At 45.3% G+C, this 16,694-nt stretch overlaps 2 protein-coding genes across 2 annotated transcripts in view; one reads left to right on the top strand and one right to left on the bottom strand.

Moving 5' to 3' along the window:
• Window positions 1–394: 394 nt before the first annotated feature.
• Window positions 395–8,610, top strand: disp3 (dispatched RND transporter family member 3; the record flags this gene model as incomplete). The annotated part of the gene is made up of 20 exons (XM_084552158.1): window positions 395–1,376; window positions 1,474–1,693; window positions 1,812–1,948; window positions 2,046–2,180; window positions 2,496–2,656; window positions 2,830–2,969; window positions 3,087–3,178; window positions 3,302–3,466; window positions 3,824–3,985; window positions 4,072–4,218; window positions 4,300–4,436; window positions 4,542–4,711; window positions 4,805–4,935; window positions 5,227–5,411; window positions 5,519–5,645; window positions 5,923–6,068; window positions 6,163–6,322; window positions 6,412–6,525; window positions 6,639–6,811; window positions 6,960–8,610. The coding sequence occupies 20 exons, from the start codon at window positions 395–397 to the stop codon at window positions 7,314–7,316; spliced, it is 4,041 nt and encodes a 1,346-aa protein (XP_084408284.1). The 3' UTR covers window positions 7,317–8,610.
• Window positions 8,611–9,801: 1,191 nt separating this feature from the next.
• The window catches only part of bmp1a (bone morphogenetic protein 1a), a 28,685-nt gene continuing 21,792 nt past the window's right edge, over window positions 9,802–16,694 (bottom strand). Inside the window, exons 11-20 of the mRNA XM_084550690.1 lie at window positions 16,179–16,324; window positions 15,869–16,064; window positions 15,478–15,603; window positions 14,553–14,713; window positions 14,229–14,409; window positions 13,990–14,115; window positions 13,677–13,804; window positions 12,958–13,171; window positions 12,392–12,642; window positions 9,802–11,010 (exon numbers count right to left, since the gene is read on the bottom strand). Coding sequence (XP_084406816.1) covers window positions 10,876–11,010; window positions 12,392–12,642; window positions 12,958–13,171; window positions 13,677–13,804; window positions 13,990–14,115; window positions 14,229–14,409; window positions 14,553–14,713; window positions 15,478–15,603; window positions 15,869–16,064; window positions 16,179–16,324 — 1,664 coding nt within the window. The 3' untranslated portion in view covers window positions 9,802–10,875. The remainder of the gene's footprint in view (window positions 11,011–12,391; window positions 12,643–12,957; window positions 13,172–13,676; window positions 13,805–13,989; window positions 14,116–14,228; window positions 14,410–14,552; window positions 14,714–15,477; window positions 15,604–15,868; window positions 16,065–16,178; window positions 16,325–16,694) is intronic.

The following is a 16,694-nucleotide window of genomic DNA, read 5'->3' as shown; positions in this document are numbered from 1 at the left end:
GGCTGCACTGACAGAGAGAGAAATTAAATCACAGCTTTTAGCTTGTCTCACCCCCAAGCCCTTGTGATCAGCATCTTAAAGCAAGACTCAGCCAACCATTTTTTTCAAAGAAGCCCTTGAGAAAAAAAAAAAGGTTCCCCCCTCAATTTTCTCCATATGAGCTGTCAATAGAAGGCCTCTGTCGACAGCTGCTTGAGGACGGACTTAATTCTCTCACGCCCTTGCTCGCCGAGTACAACTTTGGAAGTTGCCTTGTCCTTCATTTTGTGTGATGCTTCTATCAGCTGCTGGTAGTTCAAATATCTATATTGTGCTCATGTTCACCTGCCCCGTCGGGAGAAAAAGCACAGCTTTAAGTGAGTGATGATGTTATGTGTCCCTGACAGGTGCCAGCATGGATGTGGAGGATGAGCCACTGCTGTTTCAAACGAACTGGGGATGCGAGGAGGAGGAGGAGGAGGAGGAGCAGGAAGATGAGGACGGAGCGGCAATAGGACGGAGCTGTTCCTCTGAGGATGCTAAGGCTTGTGGGGTGTGGAGGGCTGTGGGGTGGGTTTACACACAGCCCTGGGCCAGTGGAGTGATTTTAGGTGTTGCTGTCCTGCTGCCATGTGCCCTCTTTGCCTACATGCTGCTCTACTGCCCTCCTCTGGACATAGACCTCTCCTACAGTGCCTTTGAGGTTCATAGTCACTTTTCTGCTGAACGTTTTGACGCCCTCACTATCGCTGTTAAGACACAGCTGGGCTCCTGGGACAGACGTAGGCGAGACATAGATAACATTGAATCTGAGGCCCTGCAGGAGCTGCTGCTAGAGAAGCTGGGTAGACAGTGGATGCCGAACAGGACAGATAATGAGGGCATGCAGACCTCTACTTCTCAAAGCGACCCTTTACAAGCCGGGGATGATCAGAGGAGAGGAGCTGCAGCCAGCAGAGATAAAAAGACAGTGCCTGAACTGAGTCAGGAGGAAATGAAGAATCGCAAGAGCTCAAATCTCAAGGAGGGAGAGCAGAGATTATGGGATGGAAATTCAACTCTTTCACTCATCAGGAGACGCAGGTTCACCCCCAATTATTACCTGCAGAGCCAGGCTCTGTGGAGGATTGAGCTGGTGTTCGTGGCTCAAGGGCAAGGCGATCACAACATATTTACTCCAGACCGTCTGGACACCATTCATCACGTGGAGCGTCTGCTCATGCAGCACCCACAGTTTCATCAGTTCTGCTGGAAGCCTCTGGAAGTATTGAGGGATCTGCCACTGGGGCCGTCCTACTGCTCCCCACCCAGCTCACTCCTGTCCTACCTCTACCCCAGTGAGAGAGGAGGCAAGATATACTATGACGGCATGGGCCCTGACCTGGCTGATATTCAAGGTTGGGCCACAGGGTTTCTAGGTTGAACATAAATGACGCCCCGTGACAGTATAATAACCTAAATGTCCTAACTGACCTTATATATGTTGCCTTGTAGGTTCTCTGAGTCTGGCCATTACCCACCCACAGTTCTACTGGTATGTGGACGAGAGTCTGTCCCCTGAGCATCTCTCCTCCTCTCTCTTACGCAGTGAGATCCACTTTGGAGCTCCTCTGCCATCATACTACTCCTTACAGGACCGAGCAGATGAGCAGAGAACTCGCTTCAAAAACTTTGTGGTTCAGTATGCAGACATCTTGGCCAAGCAATCTACCAGGTCAGGAGGAAAATACAAAATAGTGACAGTTTATCACAGTAAAGCATACTGTCTTTGCATGTTTATTCTGATGCGTTGTAGTTACAATGTTGGTCACATTTGCCGTTCTTTGTTCCAGCCAGGTGAAGGTGCTGTATGGGGGAACAGAGCTGTTTGATGATGAGGTGAGACACACCTTCCACAATGATATGATGCTGGCTGTCATCAGTGGAGCCTGCATCACTGCACTCGTCTTTGTCCTTACCTCGTTTTCTGGTACAGTATGACCCTTCTCCCTGTTTCACTTGCACTGGTGTCAACATGTGGATAGTTACAAACTGTTTTTTTTTCTTGTTTTCTTGTCTTTCTGTAGTCTTTCTGACTTTCTTTGGACTTGCAAGTATCGGACTGAGCTGTCTGATGGCTCTTTTCTTATACCATGTTGTCTTTGGCGTGAGGTACCTGGGGATTCTCAATGGAGTGGCAGCCTTTGTTATAATCGGTATTGGTAAGTTATCAAAGGCTCAGTCTAACATTCTTGTGAAGACGCTCATTGTTTTTTCTTGTTGAGACTTAGTGAAAATGATTCATGCCGCTCTCGGGCTTGGCTAAGAATAACGGAAATGAGAATCAAGGCACAAGCCCAGATGTGTCCAAACGTTTCAAAATATGTTGATGAGCAGTTGTGAGAGTTTGTTCATTATCTTTTTGAAGTCTCAGCAGGAGCGTGATCTTATTAAACAATTATTTCGCAAAAACACATTTCTACAGTGTATTCGCCATGATGTGTAATAAGTTTATTTGTCCTCTCGTCGTCTCTCAGGTGTGGATGATGTTTTTGTGTTCATCAGCACCTTCAGACAGGCTTCTCATTTGCGTCAGCCGCAGCAGCGAATGATCTACACGATTAAAACAGCTGGCCGAGCTACTTTCCTCACATCCTTCACCACTGCGGCTGCATATGCCGCTAACACCTTTTCTCAGGTAATCACTGAAGAAAAACAGCAGTTAATAGGATCTGTATGTGAAATTTAAATGACTCCTCTGCTGTGGATGAACGGAGGTGCCTCTCTCAGCACAAGGCTATTTTCACACGATAAGCACAAATTGAATGTTTCAAGGTCCTTTACGCTGTGCTTCGTTTAACTGACACTCAGATCCCAGCCGTGCATGACTTTGGCCTATTCATGGCCCTCATTGTCAGCTGCTGTTGGCTTTGGGTATCTGTCCTGATGCCAGCCGCCCTGTGTATCTGGACTCAGTGTGTGGAGCCTCATGAACATGCATGGTTGAATTGGTGAGACATTACTTCCTTACTTTTGTGTGTGACGTTATTTGCGCATGCTGTGCAGCACCACGGGTGAGATGTAATCCCCTCAGCTGTCTCTCTCCTTTAACTCTCGTCTCTGTGAAGCTGGAAGTCGTTCTCGGGGCTGTCAGCGAGCCACAGCCCTTTGTCAGATGAGGATGACGATGTGGCACTTCTGTCAGTGGAGATGGAGCCAGGTGAGATTATTATCTCCCTTGCACTGAATGCTTGACGGGGGTAGAATTGGAAAGGGGATGAGTGCAGGCTGTAAAAAGCAACTGTCCAGGCACCACTAAGGCCCTTCCCTTTGTCTTTGGCAGGCTCCTGTGACACAGACGGCGATGCAGCCATTCTGTCCCTGTCAGTGGAGACACCTTTGTCCCCTCCAGGGCAGCAGCATGTGGGTGTGGTTAGCACAAATCTCCAGTGGGCCCTAAAGCATTTAGTGGCAGAGCCAGCTGTGGAGCATCGGAAAGCCATTCTGGGTGAGATTTTATATAAAGTCTGACAACTTGGACAAGATCTAGTTAAACCCAAGAAAACTTGAAACAGTGAAATTCTGTAATATGGTCTTTTCAGACATTTTGTGCAGGCCTCTTGATGTATGATGTAGTAACCTCAAACTTTAATAAGAACTATTAAAGAAATGGTCCAATCTGTTTGTCCCGAGGGGATTCAATCTGTCAGAGGAAAAGCAAGTGGTGCTCATGAAGTATTCATCCACACTCTTCAAGAGTGACTGTAATCGATCCCTGCTCCTAAAGTGTCCCCCCCATCAGCTCTATCTACTCCACCAGACCTTCCTCTCTGACGTCGTTTATCACTGTCTTCCTCTCGGCCAGGTGTCTTTCTCCTAGTACTGCTCCTGTCTGCTGGCTGCTGCTGTTTCCTGAGGCCGGCCACTCACGCCCCTCTTCTGTTCCGCCAAGACACAAACCTCCAGACTCTCCTGGGTCTGAGGAGCAACCTCAGTGGCCAAGGCATCTCCTGCCCCATGTGCTCAGGTATTAGTGCAGCAGTGAAAGAAACACAATGAGTTAACCTCTTTAATGCAAAAACATAAATCTGAAATGCATGTTGTATCTTGCAGGTGTGTTCATGGAAAAACCCCATCTGCTGTATTCCCACACCTCCTCATCAGCATTCAGGTTCTCTACACATCAGCAAAGCCCAAGCATGACAACCTCCACTGCTCCTCAGAGCTCAGTAAAGGCAAACACAGTCACCAACCAAACGGGTAAACATTCAACACACAAAAGTCGTTTTTCTCCCGACTTAAAGCCGACTTTGAAGTATTGCGATTTATGTTGTTTTTCAGGGTCCTTGATGACAGTGTTCATATCAAAGTTGGACCCTGGAGGCTCTGCAACACTTTACCGTTTCTCCATTAACGCAACCACCCCATCGCCATGGAAAATGTGCAGTACAGAGCACGAAGGGGTGTCATCATTTCAGGTTTAGTAACAGAAAAAATGAAACAAATTGCAGATTTTATTTCATAATTAGTGTTGAGTCATCCAACTGAGTGACTTACAACGAATCTTGTTTTTCTCTAAATAGGCTTTTAATCAGCCGCACGGCAATTACACCACCAGAATGACAGTGTGTGTTTCTCATGTGTACCGCCCGTACCCAAGCTGGATGATCACATCCGTCTCATGTGACCCTCGTCATGGCTGGGCGCCTGAATTTTCCTTTTATGTGGCATCATCTCCACAGCAGCACAGCAGGTGAAAACACAAGGGAAAGAAGTCTGAGTTAGATTTCATGTCATGTTGTTTTAGTGGGGAGCTTGTCATTTCAGCTCTGCTCTCTCCCCTCAGGAGGCTGTACTTCGCACAACGCCGCCTGAGACCTCATCCCAGCCGAGTATGTGTCAACCCGCCAGGCTGTGGCATCAGTTCTGGGCCTGATGGCCCTTCACAGGGAAGCTTTTATATTCCTTTTCCCAGCGGTGAGCAAGCAAGTGTCTCAGTGTCGGAAAGCATTATTATTTGTTAGCCCATCAGGGAAACCATTCTCACCCTGCATGTATCACCCTATCTTTTTTATGTTGTTTAATCTCACACTGCATCCTAAAAGTGGAGCGATCACAGCGACATAACAGTTTCTTCAAATATAGCTTCTTAAAGTGGCACTCTGAACCCACAGGAGGATTTTTCCACAGCACTCCAGTTGTACAGATATTTTTAAACTGTATAAATAAACAGCATTGAGAGATTTTTCTCCGGCTCCGTTTTCCAAGATCCCTCATCTTCTGCCAAAAAGAAACCATCCAAAACGTTTGGCTTCAACCCATGCAGTGGCGGTGTGTGCGGCAACCCAGCGGTACGTCCTCTGGTCGACACCGGGGCCATGGTTTTTGTCGTGTTTGGGATCCTGGGAGTCAACCGAACCGAGCAGAAGGACAACCATGTCATTGGAGATATGGTGAGGGTTGCACCTATGCATCATGAGTATCTCCACAGTCAACAGAGAAAAAAAATGCAGCGGCAATTTTCTCATGGCATTGACGTGCTGCTTAATTTTATCCAAAGGGCAACATTATATTGGATCCAGACTTCGATATTTTCCAGGAGATGGGGCATCTTTGCAAAATCTGTAAGGCTGTCAGTGCAAATAGTCAGCTTGTGAAGCCAGGAGGTGCACAGTGCTTGCCCTCAGGTAACACACAAATTTCAAATCTTTACATTTTCTTAGTCTTTTATTAGTCAATTGCCAAAGGACAAAGGATGACATCTGAAGATGCAGTTTGTGCTTTGGGAAAGTGTGTTCCTTTGCTTTTCTGCTATTTGCCGTAGCTGCAACTTTAAAGTCTTTTTTATATGGTCCAAAAACTGTTATATGAATCCCATGCTGTACAAAAAGAAGGTATGAATAAAATCATACACAGAGCAAAGAGGTACTTTAAAGGTAATGTTATTTCCTTTGTTCCCTTTAGGCAACAAGCTATCCTCTATTCTGCCTCTGCTCCACCCTGAGTGTCACTCTCTCCCTGAACCCAACCTGCTCCCGGGGCAGCTCTCTCACGGAACGGTGGGAATGCATGGAGGAAAGGTCCGCTGGCTGTCCATGGCCTTTGAGTCTGTGAGTCCCTTCATCTTTCAGCTTTTCATCTGCATGCATCAAACAGCTTTCAGATTTGGAGCCACCCCTAATGCTCTCCCTCTCCTCTCACAAGACCACATACAAAGGGAAATCCTCCTTTCAGACCTATTCCGACTTCCTTCAGTGGGAGAACTTCATCCAGGAGCAACTTGCCAGCCTCCCACAGTCCTCTGCTCTACAACGAGGTTTCCAGACCTGCGAACACTGGAAGCAGATCTTCATGGAAATCATAGGCAAGTTGGATGTGTCTAAGAGGAAGAGAGATTAATGAGGAAGTGAGTGTACAAATCTGACAAACTACGGCTCTCTGGTCTGGCTGTAGGAGTGGAGAGTGCCCTCTGGAGTCTTCTGCTGTCTCTGGCCATCTGTGTGGCAGCTGTGTCTGTGTTTACTGCACATCCTCTGCTGCTGCTGCCAGTCCTCATCACCATTGTAGGTAAGAGAAGATTCATGTCCGGAGCAGACGTGTTTACACATTCAAATGTGTATTTTAGACTTGAGTTCTCTGGACTGTGTGTGTAACTTTGTGTAATTTCTGGCCTTCAACAGGAGTGATCTGTCTGGTCGTGGCTGTCATGTTTTGGCTGGGATGGGAGATGGGAGCGGTGGAGGCCATTTCTCTGTCTATACTCGTTGGATCTTCAGTGGATTACTGTCTGCACCTGGTGGAGGGATACCTGCTGGCTGGGGAGACCATGCCCTCTACACCTGGTCATAACATAGTATGGTGTTTATTAGTTTGACAAAAACTTTTCTGTCTACACACAGAGGCTACCTAATTTTCCATTTAAGAAGACAGAAACACCTGTGAGTCTTATGACTTAACCAAACCGTCCTTTAATCCTTTAAATTAATGTGTTGTGTTTGCAGGAGCCGCCGTCCGAGAGGCAGAGGCGGACTCTGGAGGCAGTGAACCATGTGGGGGTTGCCATAGTGTCCAGCGCCGTCACCACGGTGATATCCACAGTCCCTCTCTTCTTCTGTGTCATTGTGCCTTTCGCCAAGTTCGGCCAGATCGTGGCCATTAACACAGCCGTCTCCATTTTGTTCACCCTGACCGTGACTGTGGCCATGTTGGCCTGCATGGCCCCTGCCCGCTTCAGCAGACACCCTGGCGCTGTGCTAAAGGCCAGTCTGGCTGTGATGGCAGCTGCAGCCTTGGGAGCAGCTCTGTGCTGGGTGGGAGGACGTCTGGGTTCGCTGGCCTGGCAATCAATCAGCACATAAATTGAACTGTCCATCAACTCACACTGATGTCAGACAGAGGAGTTCCTCTGCATGCAAACAAATAAAACTGTATTTTCCTCCATGTTTGGGAGGAATGTCAGATCAGTAAATGATCTTGTACTTTACAGCACAAAGATGTCAAAATCTCTTTGTATTGATCAGTGGATTGTTAAGTTTTGGGGGAAAATCCTCACCTACTGGGTAACTGTTAAAACATCGTACAATTGATTATGTGACTCATAGTAGTAGGTTGATCTTTCTGCGTGTTCATGATGATTCAGTTGAGGTATTTATTTATTTTTTTGATCTGGTTTTGCCTTCGGCCCAGATGATTGAGTAATCGCTGGGGAACACTGGCTGAGTCACAGTTTTCGGTGTAACTTATTGAGTTGTGAAGAGCTGCTGACTGTTCTGTGACCTGCTGTTGTGAACGCCGACGGGACGCGGCGCTCTGACGTCCGTGAAGATTAGTGTTATTGATTCTCATGAATCATGGCCATCTCGTGAAACATTATGTTTGTTTAATTCCTTTGTGTTTTCTTAATTGTGCACTGAACATGATTTTCAGCCACGTTTGTATCGCAGGTTGTGATGACGTCCTGCCGTGGCTGGACTAAAAGTTGTATGAACCAAATTTATACAGATTTGTTAAATGTGATGTAAATGTGTCATTATGCTGCTTTCACACATTCTTAGCTGAACTTTGGATGCTGCCAGCACACACGTTTAGAGGAGTTGTGTATGCCAGTATTTAAGCACAAGTGACCCTCCTCTTTTACGACTTTACATGGTTATGTCTCAGATCTTAAACTGCTTCAGAGTCTCTATTTCTGCCATCAGCACTAATTGAAAGAGACCTCTTGTCAGCTCCTCAGGTGTACTCTCTGCACGCCCTCAGCCACACTTGTATGCACTCACTGTAACCCACTCTGCTCTCACGCAGTTTAGAGCACCACTCGAATGCCCGTCAGTGATGGCTCTGGTCTGCCCCACAATGAAGGCGAGGGCCATTTGTCAAGCCCCCGAAACACAATAATGGTTAGAGAGAGATGGACTGACTCGATCGAGGCAAGAGCAGTAAATTTCAGTTTTATGTGTGTGTTACTTGTGAATGTCAAATAAAGCAGGTGCAGAAAGCCTTGAGTCTTTTCTTTGTTAAAAGCTCTGCACCGCTTCCTTCTGCATTGTTATGTAACGGAGCAGGATGAAGAGCTGTCACTGTTTGCTTACAGTCACATAATTACTGGAAGAGCTACAGTAGACATCTAGGGGTGGCTGCTGTTAATTATTCATACCAGTCAGCTCACATTTAACACTGAATTGCTGCACATCAATGTTTTATGTTGGGTATTAAACCAGACGAGGTTGTTCTACATAAAGTGGCAGCGTGATGGAAATAGTCATAACAGAAAGACGCAAATAATTTTGAGTAAAATCAGAAAAAATATTTGTGGGAATTTATGTATTGCGTTGCAACAGGAAAAGAAAACGGTGTTTTCATTTAAGTTTGTATATTTGTGGTTGGTCTGTTTGCATAGGAAATAACTTATTCCTTGCTAGTAAGCGTGTGCAGCTGGATTATAAAGGAAGGTCATTTCCCGTCATCAAACGAAAAGATCCATTTATGCAAAAAGATACCTGCATCTTTCAGCGATCGTTATCATTTATTCATGACTGTGAAATTGTTTCCCCAAACTGTAGCTCAACCAGTCTGCAGGATTTTTTGTTAGGTTAAATAAAGCAAAAGCCCCACTTTCAGTCACTGGCAGTTCTCTGTGCACGGCTCTGCTACTCATGTTTTTATGTAAAAGCACAGCCGAATAGTAATGGAATAATTTCTGAGAGAGAGAGATGTTACGTGTAGAGGAAAAACATTTAGCAAAGTGGAAAAGTAAACGCTTTCCTCCTGTAGCCTGAAATGACAAGCTCCATCTATAAATAGTGAATAAGAGACAGGATGAATATGAGATATTTATATGACTTTGTTTTTCTATGTTTGCTTGGGGTCGAAAATTCTTCTGAAACTTATTTCCAACATGGATCAAAGTTACCCGTTTAAATCCTTAAATCTGTTTCTCGCGTGTCCTGGATTGCACTCAGTTTGCAAAGCACAGCATTTAATATGCTGCCAAGACTCGGTTTAACTTCATAACAGGTACGCAGATCCAAATTAGAGCTGTGAAGAAAAGTCAGACATCAGACAAATGCGTCCGACTGCAGCAAGTTCACACAACATGGTGTTGAATGACAAATAAAGGGAGAGAGGGAATGAGTGAGCAACAAAGTATATTCAACATAGACCAGTGGCTATACATTAGAAGGCAATTATAGGGCTAACTTCAACAGTACCTTTCCACCGTTACATTATATATGTATTCACTATAACAATAAATACCCAGGCTCATTTGGTTCTTGAGAAATACTTCATTGTACCAAGAAAAGGCATTTTCTCTGGAGAGAAATTATTTTACATCAGAACTGTAAATCAACACTGAAACATAAGTCTTTATTACCCCATGTTACAGGGCACACACAATGTTCAAGTATGCCTGAGGAACTAAATGGAGCAATTAAAAAAAACAGAAGAGTAAGAGAGATAAAATGCATTTAAAAATAAGTGAACTGGCATTGCATTTCACAAAAATTCATAAGCTCATGATTTTGGAACAATTCACTGTAAAGTGCTAACTGGTTCGAGCTGAGAAAAGCACATGTTCCCTTTGAAAGATCAAACACATTACTTTATACATGGAGGTACAGTAAAAGCCAGTCATCAGGCAAGCAATTACCAACCAGAAGACATGGACCACATTTCATTTATTAGTCCTTTAATAAGATAACTGCTTCCTTAATTTCCTTGTTAATGGTAACAACGAGAATCTTGCCACTGGTTGCCAGGACAATGCCAATTACAAATGCTGGTGTTGTCACTGTACAGTTTTCCTTCTTTCCTTGTAATTACATGCAATTGACTGACATACAGTATCAAAATCTCAAGTCAAGTCCTTTTAATCCTATTATGGATAGGAATCCTTGAACCAAAGGGATGAGAGAGTGAGGAGAGGAGAGCAATTGTTGGGGAGTGCAGGAGACGTCCCTGCACCCCCCTACGCCCCTACCCCCCTGGATGTGGTGGGCTGGCCCGACAAAAGCAGGGATCTATCCAGCTGATGCCTGCCTTCCTACAGGTCCTGAGAATCCACGGTTTTCATTTGTGCCTCTCATTTGGAGGTATTGTTAAAAAAAAGAAGAAGAAGAAACAATCAAAAAATATCTGGAGGGGACTGAGTTGATAAATTTTCCCCATTCACCCTCCCACCCCAATTCTAACCATAAAAAGGTAAAAACAAGGTGTACTGCAGAATGGCTTTACTCCTCACAGTCTGTGGGGGGAGCTAGAGCCCCTAGGAGCTGAGGTGCGGTTGGTGGTCTTGCGGCTGTTCTGTCGTGTCTGATTCATCTTGGTGGCCGAAGGTTTCCGAGCATCAGGCTGGCGCCTCCCCTGGGGGCCCCTCCGTTTGCCCCTTTGCCCTGCACGGCCCCTTCCGGCCCCCGCTTGTCACTTGCGTGAGTGCAGTGTGTCCTGGAACTTGGTGCTGGTGTAGCGGACATGAAATCCTTTTTTGTTGATTGTATCGTCGGAGCGGAACTTGATCACAATGGAGTCACCGGCTGAGTAGATCTCCTCTGGAGGCTGTAAGGAGGGACAAAACAACAGATTCATTTGTGGTTGTGGCTTCTCTTTTCTCTCCGCCTCTCTGACTGCACCTCAATTAAAACTAAAGACTCCTCATGTGATGAAACTGAAGTCAAATCAGTGACCATGACGGCTGGTTTCTGAGTGCTTCTTCTATAAAAGCCAGGAGTCACGTAAGGGTCAGAGTCCAGAAATTGCCTTTTTCAGCTTTACTCTGTTACGGTCTTTGGCTGATAGATACTGAAGTGAGGATATAAAATGCTCTGAGGATGAGGGCCAGGTGCAGCATTGCAGAGAGCTCAGATAACGCACAGCACTTTCTAAGCTGTCTTGAGTGTCAGCCAATTCTTTTCCTGAAATATATTCAACACTTGACCCGAGTGTTTGTCAGAAGTGTGGTATTGCATGAATATTAATTCAAAAATGTCATTTTGAAAAATAACGTGTTGGTTTAGGTACTCGGTCGGCTGCCCTGTGGCTGTGAAAAAGACGAGTGCTGTAACGTCAGAGCAGCTAAAGCTTGTGCAACCAACTGTAAAAAAAAACACTAGACTGCTAATTAAAGCTGCCATTCATAACATGAATAATATATCTACAGTTGTTCATAAGTCTCAGTTTATTTGGAAAAGGATTTAAAGCGAAAGAAGAAAGTAGCCTGCCAATTTTATTGTAGACCCAGCAACAGTCTACTATTTAACTGAGAAAAGCCTTTGGGCTCAGAATAAGCCTCCCAACATTATAATGAGTTTTCACCCTACTTTCGGCTGAATTGTGTCAGTTTATTTCAACCTGTTTTATAAAAGGAAACTTGATTGAGGAGCCGCTCCCTGGGGTACTGAGGGTGTAATGTCCCCTCCAGCGAATGATTCATAGGAACGGGCGTGAGTAAGAGGCCAGAGCTTATTACTGAAGTGTGTAAATGAAATCAAGCTGTTCTCTGACCTAAGGAAACTTGCGTCTCTATTCCCTGACGGCCTCATTGTTCCAGACTCCAGCTGCAGTCTTGGAACTGGGTGATTATTTTGCAGTTACAACCCAGTGCCAGAGACTCTGGTGCTATCGACACCCAGGGACCGCTTGTGTTGACCTACAACCACCTCCACAGCAACACTCCCAAACTCAGAGGAACTCGTCAGCTTTAACAAAGTGATTAATCCGGCGTATGGATGGGAATCAACAGCCCCAGGGCGGTGCTCAAAGTCAGCCTATTACATACCGATGGGATAGGTTACAAAGCAGCACCACTGATTCCGAAACACTTTTCTCCCCACTCCCGCTGTTATACCGTAAAAGCAGAACAAAGTGCTGCAACAAGCGAGCTGTATTTGCCAAAGAAATCATATTCAGAGTATCGATGTTGTTAGAAAATTGTCCTTACCCCTGAGCCACAGTAACGTCCCAGGCGTGGAGACTTGGTGTCACCTCCATCAAAGAGCTCCATGTAGTCATAGCCGCAGTCTGCCTCCTCCTCGATCTCAAAAGTCTGGAAGATGAGCTCCACACCGTAGCCCTTCTCTGCTGATATCACCCACTGACAGTCGGAGGCTCCGGGATAGTTATTGTCCCCAAACTGGGCATGGGAGAACAGGTCCTTGGTTTTGACTTCAGCCTTGAGACGACCTCCACACTCTGGAGAGAAAAGTTGAGGTGAGTTGGGTATTTTGTAGACAGAGTAATTAAGAAAGTATTTGTTAGTCTACACTGATCCAGACACAATGTAGCCCTGAGCAAGCTCTCGGTTTGAAAATGAGTCATAATCATTCTCAGACAGGGTGGTAGATACTGACCTAAATTATATCCCATAAAAACAATTACATCCAAAACCATAATTCACCCGTGATGTCCCCCAAAAGTATGAAGGTTTAGAAATTACTCAGAGTTTTGCCTTTAGCAGGAAAATATCTGTTCAACACGACTGGAGCTGACATGTGGAAATATTCTTACCTGCATTGTGGGAAGCCTCAAAGCCTTTCTTCTGCACAGAATTATCAGAGAAGAAACGAATGAACAACTTGTTGCCACTAGATGTGATGGGTGGGGGCTTCTTGGTGCCGCAGAAGCGACCCAGCGTTGGTGCTTTTCCATCCCGCCCGTCGTAAATCTCAAGGTGGTCGTAAGCACACTCAAGGTGGGCCTCCATGTCGAGCTCGTTGAAGGACTGTCACAAACAAGCAAACAAGGTGGTTAGAGAGATTAACAGAAATGTATGAGATTAAAGTGTTTCAGGCTTCTTTCAGATAACAAGCTTAACAGAACAATCATGTTCAAGAAACGGTCCCTCCTCTGGACAGAAAAAAAAAGACCAATAAAATTATCTTCAACAGGAAAAATCCAACTTAATTAAGTCACATTTTTTGCATTGTTATATAAAAAACAGAGACGTGCGCTACATCTGTCGATACTCTTTGATGGGTTCTGATTTTGCTTCACCAGTTACTCTGAAATACTGAATGTGTTTCGCAGCAGGCAAAAAATGCAGTGGATAACAGAAGGGGGAGCCACACATCATCATTACGAATACCACAACAGTTTCTAATATGAGCACAGTAAACACAGATGTCCTCAGTGGATTCAGCAATTCAATTACAAGGATAAGATACACACAAATAAAGACGTGACGGACAAGTGAAATTACACTGAGAGCAGCAGGAAGAGACACGTACGATTTTGATGCGGTGGCCGGGAGTGGTGGTGAGCGCCCAGGTGCAGGCCTTCTTGCTGGGGTATTTATCCGGCCAGTTGGGGCTGGTAATGGTACCGCTTACACTATTCACAGTGTGATCACAACCAGCTGTAAATAGACATCACAGAATCAACACAACCTTCTGAACTCAATGTGCATGTTGCTGTAACCCAGAATAGGTAGCATGCTCGCGTTAACACTAATACCTGCACTGAATAGCTGCAAAAGATTAAGTCAATAATGGGAATAAATGCGCAACCACATCTAAGAGACAAAGGTTTGTGGTGACATACCTTCTTTACAGTCGTGTTTGTTCTCGTGCAGCACAAAACCGCTCCTACACTGACAGCTGTAGCTCCCAAAGGTGTTGACACACTCGTGTTGACAGCCACCGTTCTCCTTGGAGCACTCGTCTTTGTCTGAGGAAGGACAGAGGACACAATAGTGATGAAAGTTCACTTTGAAGACTGACTGAGGGAAGAGTAAAAAAGACTTTGGTTGATGAGGTGTATAACACTGCCAGAGGACTCACCTGAGAAGAACTGCGCTTTAAAGCCCTTTTTGGACACTGTGTTGTCTGATTTGAACTCAATGCGCATGTTGTTGTACTGAGAGGTAATAGCTTCTGGCTTCTCTGCCCCGCAGAACTTCCCGTGCAGCCTCGAGTCCGCCGAGAGCCCACTGCGCACCTCTACGTAGTCGTACTTACATACCTGAGCAGAGAAACAGAGTCTGTGAAGAGGCTGCGACACTTTATTTGGTTTTAATTTTGTAACACGAGAAGAAAAGAAAGGCTTGATGGTGCAGCACAGAACAAACCCACCCCGTGTCGATTCATAAAAACCCCAGTGCTCACGTCATTGCCCTCAGTCTCGAAGACGTCAAAGAGCAGAGTGATGCGGTACTGTGTGGGGGCAACCAGCTGCCAGATGCAGTTCTTGTTTGGGGGGTACTCTCTGGGCCAACCTGGACTGGTGATTGATCCATTCAGCTTGGTGATGAAGCCTCCGCAGGCGGCTGGACAGAAATACACAGCACGGGAGGAGACAAGGACAAACGGTAAGCCCGATACAGACCAATAAATAAATGATAGCGCCACATGTTTCAACAGGTTCCAAATGTTATGCTGCCCTCTGAAATTCTGTATGCTGGAAAAAAAGAACTGATTACTGCCTGACCTTCCTGACAAGGACTTTGTAGCTTTGTGTCAGTTATATAACACACAACCTGTTACAGCTACTGGCATTACATGTTCCCTCACCTGGCTATTCTTAGTTAAAATTAATGTGCAATGTTGATCCTTACCAACTGCAACAAATGCTGTAAATGCTGTGCTGATACCTGGATTAAGATTTTATATGTGGAATCATAAATGTTGTATATCTGTATGTTGTATATCTGTTATGTTTTATTATATTATTGTTGGAGTAGAACTTCACTTTCTTTATAAATATTTTCTGAGACTGTACACACAGCTGAAGATAAATTAACAGCTAGCTTCCTCGCCGGGTAGACACAGTTTGATTAGTCATACTCTCCAGCTTGTATACTTGTCGTTAGGGCTTGAGCAACAACATATAATTTGAGATAAGTATAAAGCTTGTATTGTTATGACTCAAATCTCTGATAGTGCCCAACCAGGACAAACATGACTGCTGGCATCTTTTCTGTCTTGTAGTAATGACTGTACTTATTGTGTTTAGGTGGCTAACTGTGCAAAGCGCTTTAGCATGTAAATGACACAGCGAGCAGGGCACGGTGACTTTGCTCCCTGTACTTACCCTCACAGCTGCGCTTGTCGGCAGCCAGCTCATAGCCTGGGTCACAAGCACACTTGTAGCTGCCTAGTGTGTTGACACAGCGTTGCTCACAGCGACCGTTGTCCGGTTTGGAGCACTCATCCATCTCTGAAAACACAAAGATATGTTAGGACCCTTTTAGCTGGCCCCACAGCACAATGGCTTACAAGAGAAACCCTCCAAAACCGCAGCCGAGCCAGGCAAAGAGGGCCGCGCAGAGCCCAAAGGTTCAAGCAGAACAAATATATTTGGAACGAACTGGAACTGCTTGAAAATTGAGACGATAATGGGCGACAGAGTGAGGGCTGCAACCGGTCAGAAATACAGATGTTGAATTTCTCCCCTCAAAGTTTTACAGCCTTTAACCTCTCACCTTTGAAGAAGTTGGCAGCGAAGCCCGCCTTGTTGACAGAGCCATCTGAAACAAATTTCATCCACAGATGGTTGGAGCTGGTTTTGATGTCATCTGGCTTGTCGTAGCCACAGAAGCGGCCCAGCAGAGGGCTGTTTTCGGAAATTCCATCACGCACCTCTAGGTAGTCATATGCACAGCTGTCATGTCTCTCAATCTGATGATAGACCGAAGGTTTGGGGTTAAAGTGGGACAAAATAGCCATAACATATATGAAAAAGAAACTTTAATTTGATCTAGTTAACAAAAAAGAGGAGCTGTGGTGCCTTACCTCAAAGGACTGGAAGGTGAGGCCTACGTGGTAGCCCTGAGCTACAGAAATCTTCCAAACGCACACTTTGTTGGGCCTGTAATCATCAGGGTAGTTCGGGGACTGAATCTGGCCCATGTCCTTCTTTACCTCCCCACCACAGATGGCTGCATATGACGGTAAAAAAAACAATAAAAACAACATTGAGCTCCCTTGATAGCAATATTATCAGCCTCTGAAAAATAAAATCACTTTTGATCCACTGATTTAGGTAACGTGGATTAGCTTAAATTCCTCCACACACACAAATACACATCATCCCTTTGCATGGTCTGGAAACAATGGAGCTGAACGTGAAGGCCAGCCAAAATCTGATTAATGCAGCGTAAAGTGCCTGACACATCAGCAGTAGGAGAGCCAGAAACTGTGGATATTGCTGCAGCTTCTAGGCACATTGTTGGATGTGTGACTGGCCATGTGTTCAGTCAGCTGAGTGGCATGTTGGAATAAGGTGCGGGGAGGGCAGAGACCGGGAGC

This window comes from Chelon labrosus (assembly GCF_963514085.1).
Source record: "Chelon labrosus genome assembly, chromosome: 9".
Taxonomy (NCBI): domain Eukaryota; kingdom Metazoa; phylum Chordata; class Actinopteri; order Mugiliformes; family Mugilidae; genus Chelon; species Chelon labrosus.
Note: the sequence above shows the minus strand (reverse complement) of the source record. Positions and strands in the feature narration are given on the sequence as shown.